Genomic DNA, 23451 nt, shown 5'->3' on the forward strand with positions numbered 1-23451 from the left:
TATATTAAAAGAACTTAGATGGTTGCCAATTAGAAAGCAACTATATCTTAGGAAAGTTTTTAAGTTTTTAAGTGCATGAACGGAATGGCCCCAGGTTACTTAGCAGACAAGTTTGTCAAAAGATCTAGCATCTCTAGCCGTCAAACTTGGAGTTCTCAGATCTTTAATATTCCGCTCCTTAAGACAACCACAGGTCAACGCTCCTTCTATTATCAAGGAGTTAAGCATTGCAACGATTTATGCGATAGCCTTAAACTTTGTAAAAATGTGCAGTCTTTTAAGCATGCAATGAGAAAAAAGCTTTTAAAGGAATGTCTTAATAATTAAATTTTTACTAATAATAATTATGATTTTTTTTTTCATTTTAAGATTCTTATAGTTTAGGTCTTTAAAATGCATTTGCTTATCTAGATACATATTTTATCTTTTCTATTATAAATAATATATTATAACATAGCCTGTATGTTCACCTGTTTTTGAAAGGGTTTACGTGAATATATTGTATATTTTATCTTAGATTTATACTTATATTAGCATTTATATTTAACTTTTATATCATATTTATATCATAACGCGAGGAAAGAAAGGACAGGCACAAGTTTACAAGGCCTCTGTTCTACAAATTTTCTGTAAGTAAATGTATATGTAAAGGCCAAATATGTCACTTAAGAACGATTTTCATTGATTTCATAACTTCTTTACTAGTTTTTAGCATAAACGACCCTGAGGACTCAATCGCGTCAAATTCAGACATGCTAACGTTCAGCTTCCTTAGATCACTAGATCACAAAGGGTTTGTGAAATGTTTTCTAGTTGAAGAAATGTATTCACTTTGAGCTATTTTACGCGACGATAGATCACCGCTTATAGTAATCATCATATCGACATGATCGCTTATTTAGATCAACTCGACGCGCTATGTGATCAGTGTTTGTGAGAGATTATCGCCTCAACTCACTCTCGATTTATTCGGCATTTAGCAATGATTGATTGATTCTTCTCTATTTTAATAGCCAATAAAGCTCAAGCCCTTGATTTTGAAAAAGGCATCACGAGACGAACTGAAATGACCGAGGCCAGTAAGCTATTCAGAATATGCAATGCTAAGTTTTTACAAGTAAGGAATGCAGCCTATGTTTCATACATGTAATTTCCTTCCTCAATAGGTGATGCCGAAGGAACCTTGAAGAGAAGAAGGAAGCCTTCGAAAAAAGTACTCAAGTCCAAAGAGAGTGATTACATAGAAGAGGATGATTCGAAGAGAAAGAAGCAGAAGACTGATCCTAAAAAGAGGGTAAGCTTCATTTTCAAAATGTTGAATGCATCAAGAGCTGTTTACCCTGTTTGTTCTACGAAATACTTAAGAGGGGATGTCAGCAAAAATCGAACAATTTTGAAATTTTGTGGCAACGGTCAAAAAATCGATTTCGCTCATATTCTAACCTTAGGTAGACCTTATTCTAACTAGAACCACTATGTAGTTTGTTTTTAAAAATATCGCTTATTTTACGAGAAAAACGAGGAAATTGATTTTTGCGGATTTCAGCCTTTTGACGGCGGAAAGAAATCGACTACTTCAGAGCCTTCGCGTCGCAAAGAAAAGTAATTCAGACATATAAAACCATTATAATCTTATCAATTGGTATCTAAACTTGTTTTAGGAAAATGTTCAGCTATCTCAGTTTCCTTTTTCAAGACGAAAAAAAATTTTTTTTGACCCATACATTTTACAATACCAAGAGTATAGAAAGTTTAAAAAAATATTTTGGTATGTGCTATATAAAATAATGGGCTAAAATTTGGGCTAGTTAAAGTTAAGATGCTATATAATCTCATTCCACTGAAATTTGGTTGGGTAAATTATTTATCGCGTAAATAAAAAGCTTGAAATTCTTAAAAAATTCAGCGATTTCTCTGTCGGCAAAGATCAGTCGATTTCAATAGTTCTGCACAAACAACGCAATAAATCCGAGTTTGTTCGTTTTTCGAGCAATAATCTAAAGCAAAAATACTTTAAAAGGCCTAAGTTATTATTTTTAAGATAACGAAGAATCTTTTGAGGCTCAGATTCAAACACGCTTTGCTATTCGCGACTGAGAAGTGGACTGAGTATTGTAAGCAAACTTGAATAACTAACAAAGTGTCTAACGATTACAGTAGGGATTGCTCACCATATTTTCGGATTACTTCAGACTATTCTGCTTTAACCGTTGAATATTATTTATAGTTAGGTGAAGAATAAGTAGTCGTTCTATTTTTCTTGCTCCTACCATGATAAATTGGGAAAGGAAGGTAATCTGAGATGTAAACATGTAATCCACAATGCATGCCGCTTAAAACAATACACGTCACCAGTGACACCAAACTGACAGTGACATCTGATTCTAGTTATGCATGTTGTTTTCCACTGCTAGATAGAATAGAAATACAATAAGAAAAATTCAGATGCGAGTTGGTGTTGTTGCTTAAGGTGCTTGTAAACATAAAATGGAAGCTAGTTGCTCTTTTAAATCTTTGGTTGGAGGAAGCTGTGGGTTCGATCCAAAGGACAGGAAACGAGATACTACCATAATCCCTTTATTGGCCTGCAGAAAGGAGATTTTCGACCACAAGACCGCCTTTGCGTTCTCTGGCCCCGAAAATGAAGTTGACTTGATCTTGAGTCGGGCAGCCATATTTGTTTGTCCAAATGATGTTGATACGTGGTCAATATGTCCATTCCATCGTTCAAAATTAGGATTGGGATGGACAAGAGGTTGCAATACAAGGTGCAGAGTACCTGTTGAAATATCTAAGCATCAAAAGACCAAAGGAAAATGGCCGAGATTTGAAAGAGGAATAGGAAAATCCGATTCGTCTATGATATTAAATAAGACTGGCGTATTCCTACAAGTAGGTTCAGGTCAGTAACAAGTTTGCATTCCTAATGATCCTCGAGGTTTGATTTGCGCATTTTTTCTTTCTATGAAATACTTTTATAGTAATAAAAATGTTTCTTTCATTTACTTGTAGGAATGTGCATAAATTGCAGAAAAACTCTTAAACAACTCGAAGACTCCGATCCACAGACTCCGGTCACCACCAGCGCCTCCCAAAAACAGGAACTGGATGAACAGAGGATTGTTGAGCAAATAAGTAATTTGTCGCTGGTAAATATCTTTTCTCCTTGAAAACTGAAGGAATGCTTTTATTACTAAAATAAATTATTTTTGTGCGTTAGTGCTGTTTTCAAAACCCTTGGTTATTTTATATTTGTTTATTTGTTAGTCGGTTTGGTAATCAGATTAAATTAGTAAAGGCGGCGCGAGTGGCGGCGGATTGGTATAATATGAAAAAGTGTGGAGCGGGAAATGGGAAGGGGAGTGGGAAGGGAAGGGAGAGGAAGTGGGAAACTCTGAAAATCAACAAAACGTTAATGCGTATTTTACATGTTTTTGTGGGTCGGGAATTTACGTATTCTACCGATAAATGAAATCAGAATTAGAAGTGCGTTCATTTTCTTATATTTTTTAAAATTATTTTTTCTGTTAAATAATTTTAGGACGAAAAGGAGGAGGTGACGTTTAATCCAAAGTTCTCCACGCCTACAAGTCTGTATCAACCAAGCGAATCTTCTTACTTATCCGTCACTGTGGAAGAAATGGAGGTTGTTCCTTCCCCAAAAGAAAAATTGAATGCCTTCCTTTGTTCACGGGACATTAGCCCTATTCGTCATTCTCTTTCGTTGCCATGGGAACAAACATCAGAGCGCACAAAGCGTTTTCATATCCGGAAAACGCAACAGGTTGTAGATGCATGCCTGAAGGAGATTGCTCCTGAAGATTCTGAAATGCTATTTTCTGCATTGAAAGAAACGAAGTCTAATAAATGTAGTGTTGATAACTCCCTTATGGAGGCTTTATCTGAATGCTACAATAACAGCAGTTGTTGGAGCACCCGCAGACAGATATTATCCATCATGGCGGACAAATTGAGTTTTAAAGAGCTTCGCAGGTGGATACCTAGTTTGACAAGATATCGCTTCAATCTTGCAAGACACCACCTTTTACTCCACGGCAGAGGGGCAGTTTTACCTTCCACTAAGAACACGCGAATGTACGTTCAACCAGAAAAGCTTGAGCACTTCATTATATTCATTACCAGCTCACATATTGTACAAGATTTGCCATTTGGCGAGAAAACGCTTAAGTTATCGTCACAAACAGAAATCAGGATCCCAAATGTTATACGATCTTTGATACCTGAGCAAATTATTTGTCAGTACCAAAGCTATTGTCAAGAGACAGGTTTCAAACCAATGAGTCGTAGTTCGTTATGCAGAGTTCTCAGCGTATGTTCAGCTTCAATACGCAAATCTTTACAGGGCTTAGACAACTTTTCAGCACTTGGAGCAAAAGCCTTTGATGATCTTGAAGAGTTGGTTGAAAAGCTTGGAGACACTTACGGGAATGGGCTTACTTGGGCGAAGGAAATAAAGCAGAATCTCAAACTAGCAAAGCGTTACTTCAAAGGCGACTATAAGGTAAACTAAATGTTCACTTTCAGTTATTCTGCAACAATTCATTATTGAAAGCGCACGCTGCAGTAAAATCCCAAGCTCCAAACCAATGAGCATCATGAAATACATGCATAATATCGTTATAATGTTTTGTTGAAGGTTCACGTTACCAAAAGCTCAAAAGTTGCAGATCATTGCAGAACGCACGCCCTAAGTTATCCAAGTGAAGATGACCACATGGTTGACTGTGACCACGAGCATGACCTGAAATGCGATAGATGTAACTTATTTCCTGTAACTCTGAAAGAAATAAAATGCGTAGTAGAAAGCACTAGATGCACCTTGGAAGATAAAGGAGAAATGGAGTTCTTGATCTCCCAGTCCGCGCAGAACATCGAGGCCTGGAAGTCCCATCTTTTACGATCAATTAATCAAGATCAAGCAAGGCAAGAAATTATTAAAGATTTAAGAAAGGAGGCAGTGCTTTTAGTTTCCGACTGGGCAATGAAGTTTTTGCCAAGAAAGTTCCGAGAAAGCCAGCAAGACTGGTTTGGTAAGCGCGGGATCCCCTGGCACATAACTGTTGCCATGACCAAAACAGATGAAGGAGAAATGAAAATGTTGACGTTTGTACATATATTTGAAAGCTGCATTCAGGACAGTCCTGCTGTTCTGGCTATTTTTGACGACGTTCTACAGCAACTTAAGAGCATCACTTCTGACATTACCTCTCTTTACCTCAGACAAGATAATGCCGGATGTTATCATTCTGCATCGACAATCCTTGGCATTTATCAGGTTGCATCACAAAATGACTTTAATCTAGTGCGCATTGATTTCTCAGACCCGCAGGGCGGCAAAGGCGCATGCGATAGAAAGGCTGCAACTATCAAGAATCATATGAAGAAGTATTTAAACTCAGGACATGATATAGATACTGCTCAACAAATGAAGTGTGCTATGGAGTCATTTGGAGGAATCCCTGGGGTAAGAGTAACACTGTGCGGCGCTCAAGCTTCTCCAGACTTATCAGAAAAATGGGAAGGTGTGAGCTTTATTAACAACATCGCTTACAGCAATGAAGGAATTACAGTTTGGAGGGCTTATGAAATTGGTGCTGGCAAATTTATGCCTTGGAGTAGCTTTAATCTGCCCAACAAATTGCCAAAGCTCAACAAGATTCCAGATTATGAAGTATCAAAGGTTACCTTTCTTTCCATCAAAGCAAGAAAAATGCCGACAAAAAAACCCGCTCTTAAAGCTGAGTCACTGCAGAAGGTAAAAAAAGTTAAGGATAATGATGATGATGATGATGACGATGATGATAATGATGATGATGTCAACTTAACAGAAGATAACCAAGACGAAGATAGTGAGGGCGCGAAAATTGGTCGAGATGACGAAAATGCGTTATTCTTTTGCCCCGAAGAAGGCTGTATTATGTCTTTTCAGAGATATTCTTCTCTCGAAAAGCATATTGATTATGGAAGCCACAAATATGTTCTTGAGCATGAAACTCTGTATGACAGAGCTATGATTATGTACGCTACAAAGCTAGAGCATGGTGCTACTGACGTTCCTCAGATAGATGGGGACACTACCGTCAATCTAGATCATGATCAAGTGCTTCCTAAAGGATGGGCACTAAAATCAGCAGCAAAACGAAGAAGATTTAATGAAGCACAGAAAAACTATCTAACCGATATTTTTGAAAACGGAGAATCAACTGGAAGGAAGGCCAATCCTGCAGCTGTGGCCCAGACCATGAGAAGGGCCAAAAACAAAGATGGCTCAAGTATGTTCAATAAGAATGAATATCTTACGTCGCAACAAATTGCAGGCTTTTTCTCGCGTTTGGCAAGAAAAAAGAAGCTAGGCTCAGCTGATGACGAAGACAACGATGAAATGAAGAAAAATGAGGAAAACAAAGAAAAAGAATCGTTTCATGTAATGAATGAAGTAATGGAACTGGTTTCTGCACAACATCCAATCATGTTTGATCATTACAATATCTGCGAAATGGCATCCAAATCCAAGCTATCATCTTTTTCAATCCAAATGCTTCAGGAAATCTGTGCCTCCTTCGAGCTTGAGACGTCTCACATTAAGACAAGACGCAAGAAGCCATACTTACATCTCCTGCAAGAATTAGTCAACACCTGTATTTGCAGTGCGAGAACCTGAACATCTCTTATGGAAAATACAGCGATTTCCACGTTTATTTTGAAACGTTCGCTAATTAGCACGTTTGAAGTGTCAGACAGTCTGTCTCTCTTGAAGGTAAAGTTTGTTAGTTTATCCTCAGTTACCTAGGAAATTCATCTCAAAAATATGAAACACACGACGATATCTTATAATAAGATGTCACTGTCAGTTTGGTGTCACTGGTGACGTGTATTGTTTTAAGCGGCATGCATTGTGGATTACATGTTTACATCTCAGATTACCTTCCTTTCCCAATTTATCATGGTAGGAGCAAGAAAAATAGAACGACTACTTATTCTTCACCTAACTATAAATAATATTCAACGGTTAAAGCAGAATAGTCTGAAGTAATCCGAAAATATGGTGAGCAATCCCTACTGTAATCGTTAGACACTTTGTTAGTTATTCAAGTTTGCTTACAATACTCAGTCCACTTCTCAGTCACGAATAGCAAAGCGTGTTTGAATCTGAGCCTCAAAAGATTCTTCGTTATCTTAAAAATAATAACTTAGGCCTTTTAAAGTATTTTTGCTTTAGATTATTGCTCGAAAAACGAACAAACTCGGATTTATTGCGTTGTTTGTGCAGAACTATTGAAATCGACTGATCTTTGCCGACAGAGAAATCGCTGAATTTTTTAAGAATTTCAAGCTTTTTATTTACGCGATAAATAATTTACCCAACCAAATTTCAGTGGAATGAGATTATATAGCATCTTAACTTTAACTAGCCCAAATTTTAGCCCATTATTTTATATAGCACATACCAAAATATTTTTTTAAACTTTCTATACTCTTGGTATTGTAAAATGTATGGGTCAAAAAAAATTTTTTTTCGTCTTGAAAAAGGAAACTGAGATAGCTGAACATTTTCCTAAAACAAGTTTAGATACCAATTGATAAGATTATAATGGTTTTATATGTCTGAATTACTTTTCTTTGCGACGCGAAGGCTCTGAAGTAGTCGATTTCTTTCCGCCGTCAAAAGGCTGAAATCCGCAAAAATCAATTTCCTCGTTTTTCTCGTAAAATAAGCGATATTTTTAAAAACAAACTACATAGTGGTTCTAGTTAGAATAAGGCCTACCTAAGGTTAGAATATGAGCGAAATCGATTTTTCGACCGTTGCCACAAAATGTTCGATTTTTGCTGACATCCCCTCTTAAAGTGCTACTACGACGAAAATCGCTCCAACTTGGATTCAGCTGAAACTTCCTAAGAATACTCTTTAAAGGTCCAGTAATCACTGTATGAAGTGTTTTCTCGATATTCAGTACGAAAGTATGATATTTTTACGATTATTTTTTGGAGTCTGTGACGTCATACACTCAACATCAAACATTGCTACATATATTTCTTTGTATATAAATCCTTAATTTATTTTATTCCTATGAAGCCCAAAGGGTGGCTAATGTGCTTCTTTCACATTACTTGTGACTATAATTTATATTTTGGGGTGTTTGGGTATTTCTTTCTCCCTTTACTACTGATATTTTGATCATAAACTACAAAGAAATGTATGGAGCGATGTTCGATGTTGAGTGTATGACGTCACAGACTCCAAAAAATAATCGTAAAAATATCATACTTTCGTCCTGAATATCGAGAAAACACTTTATACAGTGATTACTCGACCTTCAAAGAGTATTCTTAGGAAGTTTCAGCTGAATCCAAGTTTGAGCGATTTTCGTCGTAGTAGCACTTTAATAAAATTTTAAAAAGTTTGAATTGAATATTTGTAATTATGTAAAATGTATTCCATATTCTCTTTTACTAGAATGAGCAATTTGAAGAAAACGTACCTGAAACGAAGAAATCTAAGGTAATGAAAAAGTCACCTGCAGACACCAAGGAAAAATGTAAAATTAAAACTGCTCTAACTTTTTCATTAGGACACAAATGAGAAGACTGAAGAGAAACCTGAAGATAACTCTAAAGAGAAGAAAAGGACTAAGGTAGTAACGAGAAGTGATAATTTTAGTGATCAAAATAGACACTGAATAAAAATTTTATGTTAAAACCATAGAACAAAAAGGGGCATTCAGAAGAGAAAGCTGAAGAGAGAAGAGAGATCAAGGTATTAAAATCCCCCTCCATTTCTTTCTTATTTTATTGCCTTCAGCATTGTCTTTGTTTATAACTCACGATCTGTTTACTTCAGTTACAAGCATCTGTGCAAAAAGAGAGAGTCCAGTCAATTTTAAGTAAGAAGCGGCTTGAACAGGACAAACTTGAGGCCAAGAAGACAGAAACAGCCACGCATGATCCTCCTCTGCCATTAATACACGCCATGACTGACTCATCAATGTCACCCATCATAATACCATCCACATCTCAGCCACCCAATATAACACCACCATCAGTACAGTCAGTCAACACACTGCCATTGATATCGCAGCCACCAAACATTATACCATCCACATCTCAGACACATGTAACATCACAACCACTCAACACAAGACTATTGACATTACAGCCACCCATCATTATACCATCCACATCTCAGCAGCTCCATGTTACACCATCAAAGCCACCCACTATTCCACTATCACCTATTGCTTACTCACGTGCTGCCAACAATGAAACTATCATTCCAAACCACTTAAACAGCACTCCACAACATCACAGCATCCCAGAAACCTCTTCCCACAGTACACCAAGTTTAAACAGAAGTTTTATACCAAATTCATCAACATCATCTCCCTATCCACATGTAGACATCAGCAACTCATCTGACATACATCCACCTATGAATACATACCTAAACATGCTACAAGATGTAAAGCATAAACCAGACACACATTTGAACACAACACATAATGGCAGTAGAGTAGAGTGGCAGTCCTTCAGCTCCACAATAACAATTGAAATGGAAAGGTTGAAAGCTGAAGTTGAAAACCTCAAACGTGAGGTAGAATTTCTGAAGTCCAAGCTTCGTGGAAAGAAGGTAAAGTCGTATCAATATATGTACCTATGTTTTAAATGAGATTATGAAAATACTGCAAACTTATACATTTCAAATGCTTTTTTCTTATTTGATCAATTTACATGTTTTGCCATTGCAGCATCAATAGAAAAGAAATCCACTGCTACTGGATATATAGGGTTTTTTTTCATAATTACAGTTTATGAACATAATAAGCAAAAAATTAAAATGTATAAAATGCATGACCTTTTTTATGACAATAAACATAAGATATTGTTCATCTTAATCTTTAGAATAAGTCCAACTCGCCTCCAGACACTGAAGATGATACTTTACAAAGCGTAAGTGTGACATTAGTGATAAGTGATATTTGGCATTGTAGTAATATAATGTTGTAATGAGCTCAACGTAGTAGTAAGCAAGGTTCTTATATGAGAATAAGCAATAGATTAATATTTACTATATTATTATATTTTCTCTATATTTTTAGAATCGTCTGGAAGGTCTTGTAAGCAACACTTCAAAGCCGTTTGAGGGAATGAAAACCCTTTTGTCTAGTCTTTTCACCACAGAGGAAATTTGCCAGTGCTCCTTAAAGGGAATCAGTGGCAATGTGGCAATGGACAAAGAGCGGATTGATCTTCTTTACAGTAAGTTATTCTTGTTACTAGTATATATAAGTTGATTTAAAGAAGAGCATGTAATTTAGTAATCTTTTCCCTATTTTTTAGCTACCATGGAGAAGAGATATCCTGACTGTTCAAGAACAGACATTGATAAATGGATAAGAGGACAGCAAAAAAAGTCAAGAAATCAATTTAAAAAACAAGAATTGAAACAAGAGAACTCTAAGATGTTATATTGATTTCATATACTGCAATTTTTTGAATATCTTATTTAAGAAATGTTACAGTTCTAATTAGTTAAGATTTTTAATTGATTATTTTAGTCAAAGATTTTCGTCAAAATTGAAAGTGATTTTCTAAAATTTTAAGAAATTATAGAAATATGAAGCAAATATTTAAATCATAATTTTCATCAAAATTGAAAATGATTTTCTAAAATTTTATGAAATTATTAAAATAAGAAGCAAATATTTAAATCATAATTTTGTTGTTTGTTATCTTCATTTAAGGTATTCACATTCTTGGGAATTCTTAGGAATTCCCAGGAATAATGGTCCCAATTTACCGTGAAATTTCGCACCTTTATTCCTTGGAATTCTTAGGAATTCTTTAGAATTCCTAAGAACAAATTCCTGGGAATTCTTAGGGAATTCCTAAGAATTCTTAGGAATTTTCCATCCTTTCTTGCAAGGGTATTTCCTTTTGTATCAAAGGCCTGGGGTGGCAGAACATTTGATAAGTTCCTCACTGAAAACTGTGGTATTTTAAATAAACTTGTGCCTGGTGATCTAGTTATGGCCGACAGGGGATTTACAATTCATGAAAGTGTGGCATTCAAGAGAGCAGAGCTTGTGATACCAGCTTTTACTAAGGAAAAGCCAGCTGGACCCCATAGATGTTGAAAACACCCGAGGAATTGCAAATGTCAGAATTCATGTGGAGAGGGTGATTGGTTTGCTGAGGTGCAAGTACACAATTTTGAAAGGGACACTGAGCACTGACTTCCTCATGAGCAATAAGGAACAGGTACCAGTCATTGATAGCATTTTAAGGGTGTGTTCTGGTCTTGTTAACCTTTGTCCACCAATCATTCCATTTGACTAGATTATAAACATAATAATTATTACCAAAATTTAAGAATTTTAATTTATTTATAAAGATAAAAATAAAATACCAGGATATTCTTGTATTCAAAACTTCATAAGGTATTGGTGACAAAAGAAATATTTTTCTGCTTTATTCCTGTCAGAGTAGCTATTTTATTTTTGGACATTGCTGATAAAAACTAGCGTAATCTTAATTGTTTATTATTAATTCTAAAATTTACTACCATATTGTTGCATTTAAAGCACAATAGAATATAGTGCTCTCTTGTATACACACCTATTTAAAAAAAAGTTGTCACCGCCAAAGGCAATAGTCGATTCTAAGGTGAAATATATGAAAATAAACACAAATAATCAAAGCCTTTAAAGTTCTTTCAGGCTACAAACAACACTGGATATCTCAAAACTCATTTAAAAAAATTTATTCCAAAAATTGTTGGAACTATGAATAACCTATCACCTTTCTCCTTTAGCGATGACAACCTTTCTTAAATGAAATAGGTGTATAGGTATGTCTTTGTGTTGTGAGATGGACTTCCTGTGGTTCATGGGAGAGGGACCTGGGACGAGGGCCTCTCCATGCTTTATTTCTTTTGGTAAGTTTTATCAAACGCCTATTGAGCAAAATCTGTGAATATCTGTTCCTTTTTCCAAGACATCGTGTTTTCATCTTCATTTGAATTACTCATTAGAGTATAATCAGGAGATATTGTAAGTTTTTGTGCATTATTTTAATTGTTTTGTCTTTATTTCTTGCCTCATTGTTGGTGGCTAAATGCTTCGACTCTAGGAGTCTTTTGTCTTGTTTGTTTACCTTTTTGCTTTACACAATTAGCTTATAATCTTTGAAATAATTTTATAGGACAAGCCATCAAGTCGAAATAAGTATTTAAATCAGTTCTGGCCGTCAGGGTAAGCCTTACTTAAGTTGTTAGTTTGCTCCTGAGTCGCACAGACTCTCAAAGTCATGTTTTTATATCAATGTAAACTACTACTTGTAGCACTTTCGTTGAAATGGACTTTGTTTAGAGGTTATAGTCAACTGGTTTGGTTAGCTTTACTAATAATAATTTCTTTATAGGCTTTGTTCTTTATGATTAAACTGGTCAAACATGAATCCTTGACTGGCTACCTGTGTCACAGTGTAATGAATATTCTAGTGGATCGAAACCAACTGTTATTCACTAAATAGCTACTATGATTATTAACAACTTTGTATTTCGTTCATGGTATTAATGCATTTGCTCTTCTAAAGCAACATTACTGTTTCAAATAAACACATTCTAAACTGATGGAAACATTGTAATATTACCAATTTCCAAACACTGAGCCAGATGTGGGCGCATTTTGGGTATGTCAAATGTAAAGTCTCCTTGGTTGAAACCATAAACCTGACATGTGGCAAATGCTATGGAAAAAACTCCACAGTCATTCCCATTCAGTTGTTGCTGGACTGTTACATTTTCTATGCCTATGTAGCTGGCTGCCATTAAACTCTCTACCTGTTGTGCAACCTCTTTGTCAATGATATCATGGTAGAGACTATCGTAAAGGTTGACTATGCCTGGTCTTCATCCAATAGAGCTTATGCAGACCCAGTGCATATGTCCTGTATGTAATATTTGAACAAATTATGAAGTGACAATATCAAAGTTCCTAATGGGGCCAAGGGGTTTTTTTTTTTAAGCTCTCTATCAGAGGATTGACTTTCTGTAGATATACTTGCGCTTGCTGAATTATTGTACAGTCCAGTCATCCAGTAGGTGAATTAATGTCAAAATGACTGTCATTGAGGCTACCAAGGGAAGCCCTCTTGTCTAATACCCATTTAGTCACTTGTGTTATTTTGACATCGGATTCACCATCACTGGAATCAATAATTGATGAATAACTTGTAGATACAACACTAGCATTTTTACCAAGGATTGTACTTTCCTTTTTGTCCATTTTAGCTGCTTGCATCTGTGGAATACTGTTTTCACATTTTAATTGGCTTGTTGATGCAACACTAACAGTGTTGGCTGTTGAAGAAGAAGAACAAGTGGTAGAACCAATAGAACTAGAAACAGTTACTTTGGCTGCTTGAGACAACTTGCAGGTGCTGCACACCCACGTAGTTTGACTATTGTTAGGCATTCTTTTATAGTCCTGACACTGGAGATGGAAAAACTTTCCATTTTGGAAATTTTCACTTTGACATTTGAGAAGCCTTTCATTCATTTTTGGTGATGAGCCACATACACAAATACTGTCCAGTTTGATGCTTTGATGCTTTTCTTGGCTTTTTGCATTGAAATTCTGCTAGCAAGTGGCAATTAGGACAGTACCAAACATTGGGGACTGAATCTGATAAATGCAAACATGTCTGGTGAAATTCCTTTATTAGGCACTTTGGGTTACTGCAGTGAATAGTTCTTCCTTGACAAGGCACTCCACAGTAACGAATACCAGAGGACTTGTTTGCTGGTTTAATTTCAGGTAAGTGCTGTTTTCTTGTATACCATCCAACAAGAATCTCGGGTAGTATGCATGTCTGCCATACTTTTGTAATTTTGGGAACGATAGCTTCCCAGTGACTTGTATCTGGGAGAATTCTTTCAATGAAGATTTGCGGTCTGTTGTCGCTGAATGCACACACGACAAAGTCGTCAAAATTGTGCTTTCTCTTTAGTCGAAATATTCTATTCACTTTCTCTAAGCAAGAACTTTTCTTAAGCACATAACTTTCAAAGTCCCAGTTTTCAATAATGTAAGGACACTACTTCTCCACACCCATCACCACAACAGGAGCAGGAACAGAGGAAATCAGGTGTCGCATGCATCCAGGGATGTTGCTTATCAATGAAAACTCCACACTTTATCAGTACAAAATCTTTGTGATTTGCAGACATGAGATGGTTGTAAGCCTCTATGGCTTTGCCTTCATTTTTGATTCCATGATTGATTGCTTTAGATTGCACACTAAACAACTGTGGATAGCAAATGTTTCTAATAAGTGAGATAGATGGCTGGTCAGGATTTGTATTTTCAACAGAATAACTCATTGAAGGCCCAACACAACCAGCTCTATGTTTATAAAACGCAGTTCCTTTTGATTGATCCCTTATTTCCTGTTCTATTAATTACATCTCGGAATCAGAAAGAGATAGTTCGACTTTGCAGCACTTTTGTAACAGCTCTGGGTAGTTTAGCTTCAGATTCTCATGATTATAAAGGGATGGTATCGCTGGAACAAGCCAACTTTTTAGTACGAATTGATCAGCATATGGGGACACTAGAGAAAGAATGACAGGCTTTTTTTTTGCTCTCATTTAGTTTTGCAAAAAAGGTTTTCATATCCGTTTCTGTAGGGGTGACATTTGGGAAAGACTTCGTTTTCCCTATCGGAGTGCTAGTCCAGGGTTGTACACTATCAATTTTATCGTCTAATTCATCTTTCAACTTTCGAGCTGATTTAAAATTGATGTCTTCAACTTGAGCGTACGGTACTTCGTTTACATAAGTTGGGAGTAGCCACGTACATTTCACTTGTGTGCAGGCCAACTTTCCATGTATACTATTCCACAACTCAATATAAAACAGTACGCTCCCTACATGAGAGCAGCACTCTGCTAGACCTGCTTTGCAACCCAGGCAGTGGGCAGATATTATCGTTCCTTCTCCATTAGCGATAATCGAAATTGGTATTGGCGGTTCATTCATTCGCTCCAAATGACGAACTTTTCCTAACACCACGAACTTGTTTCCAATGGTTTTTCCTCGGACACTCGTTATGAAGCCCGATACCATTTGATTATAACTCTAGACTCTTGAAAGCCTTGAGTCACAAAATTATTTTCATGTCCAAGTCTTTACGTTGCCAAAGCTTAACAATTTATTGATGTTTTTTGCATCTCCTTAAGGAAGAAAACAGGACTCCGTTCGGCCAACTTTCTTATTTTTAGGGATTTTAATAATTTCAACGGTGATTTACTCTTTAGTGCTCACATATTATTTTCGTTATCAGGACTCCCAGCCATTTTGAAAATAATAATTCCCTGATTTTTCACTGACTTTTCCCTCACTAAATGACAGTTTTCACTGACCTTGTAGGGCCGCATAGGCAAGCATGGGCCACATGCCTAACTTTTACCTAGGCCCCACTCTTATCATATTACACAGGATACCCAGCGTAATTTAACTGTCAGGCATAAATGATACTAAATACTTCAATATTTTTTTCATTATTTGAAAAGATTTATCAGTCTATTAGAAAATTGCAAACATTATGAGTGTCACACGGATACTCATCGTTTTTAGCATTACTTCTGTTTTTACTCCTAGTTTCTTAGTTTTGTGTTTAAGCGTTCTTTTCCTTAGTCGCTTATTAGTTTTATTGTATTAAAGTCCTCTGGTTCTTACTTAGTTTACTGGAAAGGGCTCGTGCGTTCGGTTGATTTCAATAACTATCTTAACTGTCTTTGTTCGTTGCTATGCTCGTGTGTCAAGAAAGTAAAGTCGGAAAGGACTCATGTGTCGAGTCAGTTAGGCAGTTTGTCGTGTGTCGACTTTAAGTTAAAACTTTTTCTCGTGTCAAGAATGTACAATGCTTGTGTATCGAGAAATAAAGTGTGAAGGGTGCATCAGTTAAGTTTCGGTATTTTATAGTGCCTCAACTTAAGCTTTAAAAAAATTTTCCCATGTGTTGAGAAAGTAAAGTTGAAGAGGACTCCTATGTCGAGTTAACCTTCGCAGTTTTGGTTGTATCGATGTAAGCTCGAATCTTTTTATCATGTGTTGGCAATGTATAATGCTCGTGTGTCGCAATAAATAAATAAATAAACAAACAAACAGACAAACAGACAAATAAATAAATTTAGTGTCTCGTTTGTTTAAGTTTTCGTAGTTTAAAGGAGCTCATGAAGCGTGTTGAGTATTTTAAATATATATATATTTAGTTTGGGTTTTTGTTGTAGCTCAGTCGTTGTACGTCGAAATTATATAAATCGCGTGTATATTAAAATGAAGGACTGATAAAGGACTGTGCATTCAAGCTGGACTACCTAACTGAGCTTTGTCGTTATGTGGAACCAGGCCATTTGCAGGCGACGTTTGATGACAAAAGTGGTTATGACCACATCTGTCTTAGTCTAGTATCCTTTAGCTATCCACGAGTATCCTTAGTTATCCCCAAGTATCCTTAACTATCCTTACCTATCCCTGAATATCCTTGGGTATCCTTTTATATCCTTAGCTATCCTTTTATATCCTAGTTGGGTGCTGCCATGGCCACAATTAGGCCAAAAGAATTGTATTGGGGGTATGTAAATTTGTTATGAGTACAGTTAATGGCAACATAATACAAATAACAAACAAAAACTAATGGTAATTATACAGAATTTTTCAATTATGGTTTCAAGACAAATTCAGTTTCCACTTAGGGTGGTTCCCTACTGTACTTTTTGGACCATGCCTCTCATTTTCATTCCCCTATTGTAAACCCTTAATCTGGACTTACAGATTTAATATTTGGACCAATATAAGACCTAGATGAAATTCCGGAATGATGACAATTTTAGCTTGATTGTCATTACCTAGGCGAGCCAATTATGAACAAATATCCTTGAAAATGTTTTTGCCAAAATGTGACTTGCTTAAGACATAGGATAAATGGCTTTGAAAACTGTCAAACCAAGTTGGATTTTTTTAAAAAGAAAATCAATCTTTTTGATTTCATGTAATTCACAAAAAATATGGTTGAAAACACACATGCTGGATACATGAATTTATTGTCCTCACTGCTTAAACCAACCAATGTTTGCCAAAAAATTTGCACTCTTTTTTTGTACTTCATATAGAATGTACGCTTGTTGGTGGGATAAACCTCCTTACCTCACAGACCATTCCCTTCTGGTGGGATGCTGCAGCTGATTTCTCTATTTTGGAGAAACTGTCAGTGTCTGTTTTTAACAAGGTAAAACTTGATCAGCAATTTATTATTGTAGATACATTTTTACATCATAATGTCAGGATATTGAGAATGGATACTAACTGCTCACTGACTTAATAATTAATTTTTAAAATTTACACACAACAATGTGTATATCAAAAATGATGGTGTTTTGGTTTGATTTTTCAATGGTTTTCCATGCTGTGTATTTGCATGTGCAACAATATAACAGGCAAAGGTATTAGTTATAGTTCCACTCTGGTCATGTTCCATGTTAGTATAGTAACTTCAAAAGTTTTGTTTTTGCGTGGGATTGCAGTCCCAGAGGAAAGCAGCAAACAATGAAAAAGCATCAACGCCAAGAACAGTACTGACTGCAACCATGAACCCGCAGTGCTTGAAGGAGGCCATTAATAGTGAGCCCAATAAGCTTGCCAGGTAAGGTGTAATTAGCCCAAGTAAATACATTTTGCACTTGTTCTGCTCTCATTTCTCAAAAAGTCGAAAAGGAAAATTCAAGGAAGTTCAAGGTCTGCCATGCATAATGCCCTGCTCAGATTCTTTACACTCTAACCACTATTTAACAATGTGATTTTGGGGTAAGAGATTGGGGGTGATTTTCAAGTTCATTCATTCTATTTATTCTGCAGCCAGCCAATGCATGATGTATTTGCTACTAAAGCACGATTTAGAAGATTCTATTAACAATTTCAATATTTAAATTGAGTGCAACCAGTAGTGTTTAAAAAAGAATAGCAGAAACAAAGAATTTTAAGCTAGTTTGATCTGAATGATTCGTAAAAAGTTGGCAAAATGAATTACGGTAAGATATTAGTAATTTAAAGCTGAGCAATATATTTTTAAAGTCATGAAAGGATAAACTAATTTATCAGAAACCGTTTCGATAAAGAAATTGATTAAAGGTTTTATTTTCATTTGCCTTTAAAACATTCATTATTGGCAAATTAAGGACCTGACTAGTATTTCTCTCCATATATAAATTTTAGAAAATTCCTTTTGGACACCTAAATTTTTTGCATCCATTTTGCAAATCAAAATAACAAGATATTTTGTTCTTTTTGCATCAAACAAAGATTTATTTCATTCAGCAACTACATATATACGAAGGACTACCTGAAAACTAAACAAAATGAATTCATTTAACGAGCGACTTTAATTTGCTTTGATATAAAATCATGACCATCAAATATTGCTTTGAAGACACAAACACACACCTCTGCTTCTAGAATTTTGTATTGTGAACAAAGTTTTGGATATTAAACATTGTTATCAAATGCCGAGCTATGTTTTAGACACTTCTTACTCGTATTTTCAGGGTATTTTCAAGAATTGCTATGATTCCCTTCAAAAAGGCTGTCAAAACAGCAAAGCCTTGCAAATGCAATGCGATTGCAAAAGAAGTTAAGAGACACTGAAGATCAGTCAATAAAGAGTATCGGAGCTGTGCTTGAATTAAGGCAAGAGTTTGTTCAAATATTAGAAGATCCAGACTTCACTGACATAAAGACTATTGTTGAGGAGGTGGATGTGGAACTCGACATGAGATTGCGATACAATTATACCCTGCTATTGTACACGAGAAAAAAAGTAAATTGGTAATTTTATAATTATAATTCCAGAAAAGGGCAAGATACAAATATCTCTATCTTCAATCTCAAAAAGAATTTTGAGACTGAAGATGGAGATATCAATTTTGTATTATTGCCCTTTGTACACAATCCCAAAATTTTAAATTCATTGTGAATTCCATTACGTACAGATTCTGGAAAAGGTTGAAAAGGTAGAGTTGTATGACCAGGTAAAGGACTGGTTTTCAAGTGTTGTTGCCCGACACCATCACGACTTGGTGGAAAGCAGTGCAGGTAGTGATGAAGCAGATGCAAGGAGTGTAGTACTAAGAGCTGATCAAGTTGAATCTACAGATGGAGCTGATGCTCAAGCATTATTAATCAATCTAGTGGAAAAAGTGTGTGTCAATCCTGAAAAGGGACTTTAATTTATTATATTTCAATATACTACATTTATCATTTTTGAGGCTACTCCCTTGAAGACGCGAAGCCACTATGTCATCGAGTTGTACCCCTCCATAAGAGTGAGTGTGACTCAGCAAACGTTCGGAATTAGTCGAAAGGGTTTCGAGGCATTGTGATTAACTTCGGAACCAATCAGCAATCATCATCAATAATAAACAATTCAATACAAAACAATAAACAAACTTCGGAACCAATCAAAATCTCACTGTATTACGATTATTGCCGAAGGGGATGACAACCGATGACATCCTTGGAACCTCGTGGTGGGAGACTCGACTGTTCATGGTTGATTGTTTAAAGTTCAAGTAAGTGTAGTGTTTTTATAGCGGAGCTCCAATGCGGGCTGAAGCACCATAGGTATAGAATATGGTAAACTATGCAAGTTTTCTTGGTCATCGCATGGGAACCCTGTGCATAACGCTAAAAGTGTCGCCCGCCAGGCATACATCGCATTTCTGATTGGTCGAGCTTTCAAATCACACGTCACTTGGAAAATGACGACTTTTTTAAACAAGCTTTTTAACTATCATTTTTTGGTATATTGTAAAAACGAAACAAAAAATTATTGAAGAAATCATGGCAAAAAAGAATTCGCCACAGTGTGAAGATAGAGGTTAGGACATTTTCTATTTTGTTTTATTTAATGTAGATAACATAGCTACAACTTTACCGGAAAATGAGAAACAAACTAGAATGACGAACGAGCGAAAAAAAAGTACTTGTTTTGTTTTTATGGTAAGAGTATTCATAGTTCATACATGATATAGAATAATTATTTGAAAAAGCACTTTTTGAATTCCACAATTAAACAAATCCAAGAGATTTTTGACAAAGTTCAAAGCTAAATAACATTCCTAAAATAACCAGCAAACAAGCAACGAACTAGAATGACAAACGTGCGAAAAAAGTCAGGTACAAAAAGTGTACCTGTTTTGTTATTGTGGTAAGGGTACTTTCATTTTGAATTTCATTCAATAATTTTATATCTTTCTACAGATAATTTTTCTAAATATTGAATGAGTTTTAAAATTACACCAAATATTCAAATTGAGCTTAAATTTGTGTTGTTATGAGATGTGTTATTGTATAAAGAGCGGTACCTTGTCTTTCACTTTCAAAAGCTAAGAAAATATTAAAAAACATTTCCAAATGCCAATTTACTGACAAAGAAAAATTTATTTTGTATTTGCATTGCATTTTGCGTTATTTTCTATTTTGCCTCAGTTGTTCTTGTCAAGTATATTAAAATGAATGTAAACTCATTAGTTTTTCAAAAACTTTTGTTGTTAAACAAGATGAAAACTGCTAAAATTGAATTTTCAAAATCTAGTAAGCTTATGTTTTCAAGCTTCTCGAAAAATAGTTAAGACTCTTATGAATGAAAATACCGTTCTTGCAAAAACATAAAACTTTTGATGTGAATAATTTAAGCTTATGTATTTTGCTCACCTTTTTTTTTAAAGTTTTCAAGTCTGTTTCATAGTCTTGATTTGTCCGTAAAGTTCGGAAATCTCCAAAATTTCGATTTCAATGAAAGACATCCGAGGTAAATTTCATTAAACCTGATATTGTATTGGATTATTTGTAGTTATCTTTCGTTTTATAAGTAAAATTAACCAGGAATTCAAAGCTTTAATAATGTCGGCCATGGAAAACTTTGTCGAAGAATCTTCCTAGAAAAAACTAGCCCCTGGGGGGGTTGGTGGTGAGTTATGTACAAAATTCATGTAAACGCTAGTGTTTACTAGCCATTATCTTCATATAAGTGGGATCGGGAGAGTATTCTCGTGCAAAGAAAACGATGTAGTGCATTTTGATTCGTTTTCAGTGCATGTTTTTTATTATGGGAGACATTAACTTAATATTGAATGAAAAAATTTAAGATTTTTTCCGATTTTAATTTTATCTTCCACATTCATTCAAATTGGGCTCCCTGTGACTTGTGTATCGGGAGCTCTGCTTTTAGGCAGTGCCTACATATATTTAATGAAATTTTTCACTTTTATTTATCACAACTTTCATTTGGTTTTTCTGTACTATTAAGGATGGTGGGTACAGTTGTCAGCGCGCACTTTTACTGCGCACATTACGTAATCCACAGGAAATCCAATGTTTTCAAAAATATCAACAACAACAAAACGAAATAAATGCGTGATCACTGTTGTCATCATTTTTTTTTTTAATAGCAATTTCTTCATGTGTGTCTATATGGGATAGTTAAATAGTACTGTAAAAATAAAAGTCAAAGTCGTGAAAAGGAGAAAACGACGACTAGATGGTAGATTCGTCAGAAATAGAGTACCGGTGAAGCGACAAAAACTAGACGAAAAAGATCAAAAGAGAAAAACTTGAAAACGAACACAAAATATTATTAAAGGAGAGCGAATTATTGAGTTAGATTACCTGATGGAGCAGTTAAAAAGTGGGTGTAGTGAATGTAAAGAGGCACTTAAACTTCATGAATTGATCGACGAAAAAAAGTTTGGACTCTTGGTAGTTTGTTTTACATTCAATGCGAATTCGGAGTTTTAAACTGAAATTTCACCTACTATAAACCACTTAGTTTCTTCTATGAAAATCTTGGGGCTTTGTTCAATTTTCAGTTATCCCTACGAGGTTTTCTTATTGCATTCTCTAGGACATTTAGTGACCGTATTTTTGATCCAGTAGTTCTTGCAGTAGTCCGTCATGTTTACCATCCCATAATGCAATGCTCAACCACGTCTCTCAGGGGAGGGGTGGAGTAAATTTGTAACCATAGCTGGAAAAAAGCTTGAAATCTGATATTCAAAAAATTATAACTCCAAAAAACACATGGCGACCCCAGTTTTTTATTTTCTTGGTATATTTTGTAAACACTTAAGATAATTTTGAATGTGCTATTTCAAAGATAAAAATAGTTTTGAGTGGTTTCTTTTTTGATTTTGTGCTTTTGTCCGAAATTGAAATTTCACCTACTTTTGCCCAAAAGCAGATAAAAAATGTACTTTCATCTTTGCAACTTCAAATCTTTTTATTAATATGAAAAATATTTATGTTTAAGATTATTTTAGGCAAAATTGCGATGTACTTTAGCCAAACACAAGGGATATGTGATTTTTTGAAGTGCTTCAAAATGCACTCACGTCATCAGGGTCTTTAATGACAATTATATCGCTTGGATGCGTGGGGACCCCCACATTTTTTCACGTTTTTAGATAGCCCCTTCGGTACTCTAAATAACTGACACAGTTTCATTCAAATAAAAATGGGTCGTGAACTGTACCCAGCATCCTTAAATGAAAGGTTTTGCAAGTGCTACTCAAATTTTAGGCCGACTTTTACGCCAAAATTACCAGGCAGGACAGCGAATACAAGCCTGGCTGAACACAGACAATGAGCTTTGTATGCAGATAAAAAATCCTTTATTGGAAAAGCAAAAGCCTCTTCGGACGATGATTGAGCATATTCGGAGGATAATTGAGCCTCTTCAGAGGATAATTGAGCCTCTTTTACTAATTTTGGCATGTTCTTTTCGAATATTATTTTTCAATTATGTTGGATTAAATTTTAAAATGTCCCACAACCTGATAACCCCTCATTAACAAAGAAAGAAGAAAGAAGTTGTAAAATACCTTGAACTACTTCTTATTTTAATAAATTGTGTATATATACATTAAATGGTCTGCTTTGTTCTACATTCTACAGGTTTCTCAATATAAAGCTCGCACTATTACACTCTGCCCACTCAAAAAAATTGATGTGGCGACCACAACAAACAGAAAATAATATTTGGACATTTTCAACAAAACTTGGGAACACTCAAAGCAGGGGATTGTATTTCACCTCTAAATGAGAGCACAGCCACTAATCCAGCTAAACCATTGGTAAAACTTGATTGTCAATTGAATTGAAAGTCAAAATTAACCCTAGTTATTTTAAGGTTTTAATCTTTAAGGTCTATTTAAGCTTTGTTCCAAATTTAAGGACAGTATGATAAATACAAAAGAGTTTACTGAAGAAAGCGTGAGGGAGAGTGGTGTTTTAATGCGCTAAAGTCGCTATACTTCTATTTTGAATTCAAACGAAAGAATTCGCTGCCATGTTGTTTCTGACATCGAACTACATC

General features: G+C 35.4%; 2 protein-coding genes and 1 long non-coding RNA gene across 4 annotated transcripts in view; 2 read left to right on the top strand and 1 right to left on the bottom strand.

Moving 5' to 3' along the window:
- The window catches only part of LOC148904797 (uncharacterized), a 33475-nt gene that overhangs the window by 8855 nt on the left and 1169 nt on the right, over positions 1–23451 (bottom strand). For both annotated transcript variants that reach the window (XR_016118771.1, XR_016118772.1), the window contains exon 2: positions 17232–17299. This is a non-coding gene — a long non-coding RNA (uncharacterized LOC148904797). The remainder of the gene's footprint in view (positions 1–17231; positions 17300–23451) is intronic.
- LOC148904798 (uncharacterized) lies at positions 2446–3819 on the top strand. Its single transcript, XM_089024941.1, has 4 exons — positions 2446–2902; positions 3013–3149; positions 3542–3646; positions 3703–3819. Exons 1-4 carry the CDS (start codon positions 2488–2490, stop codon positions 3817–3819), a joined length of 774 nt encoding a protein of 257 aa, XP_088881067.1. The 5' UTR covers positions 2446–2487.
- LOC148904799 (uncharacterized) lies at positions 3942–7066 on the top strand. Its single transcript, XM_089025179.1, has 2 exons — positions 3942–4522; positions 4658–7066. Exons 1-2 carry the CDS (start codon positions 3959–3961, stop codon positions 6680–6682), a joined length of 2589 nt encoding a protein of 862 aa, XP_088881305.1. The 5' UTR covers positions 3942–3958; the 3' UTR covers positions 6683–7066.

The sequence above is a fragment of the Actinia tenebrosa genome, unplaced genomic scaffold (genome assembly GCF_029948245.1).
Source record: "Actinia tenebrosa isolate PJP-AT-01 unplaced genomic scaffold, QUT_ActTen_1.0 PGA_scaffold9__36_contigs__length_13948895, whole genome shotgun sequence".
NCBI lineage: Eukaryota > Metazoa > Cnidaria > Anthozoa > Actiniaria > Actiniidae > Actinia > Actinia tenebrosa.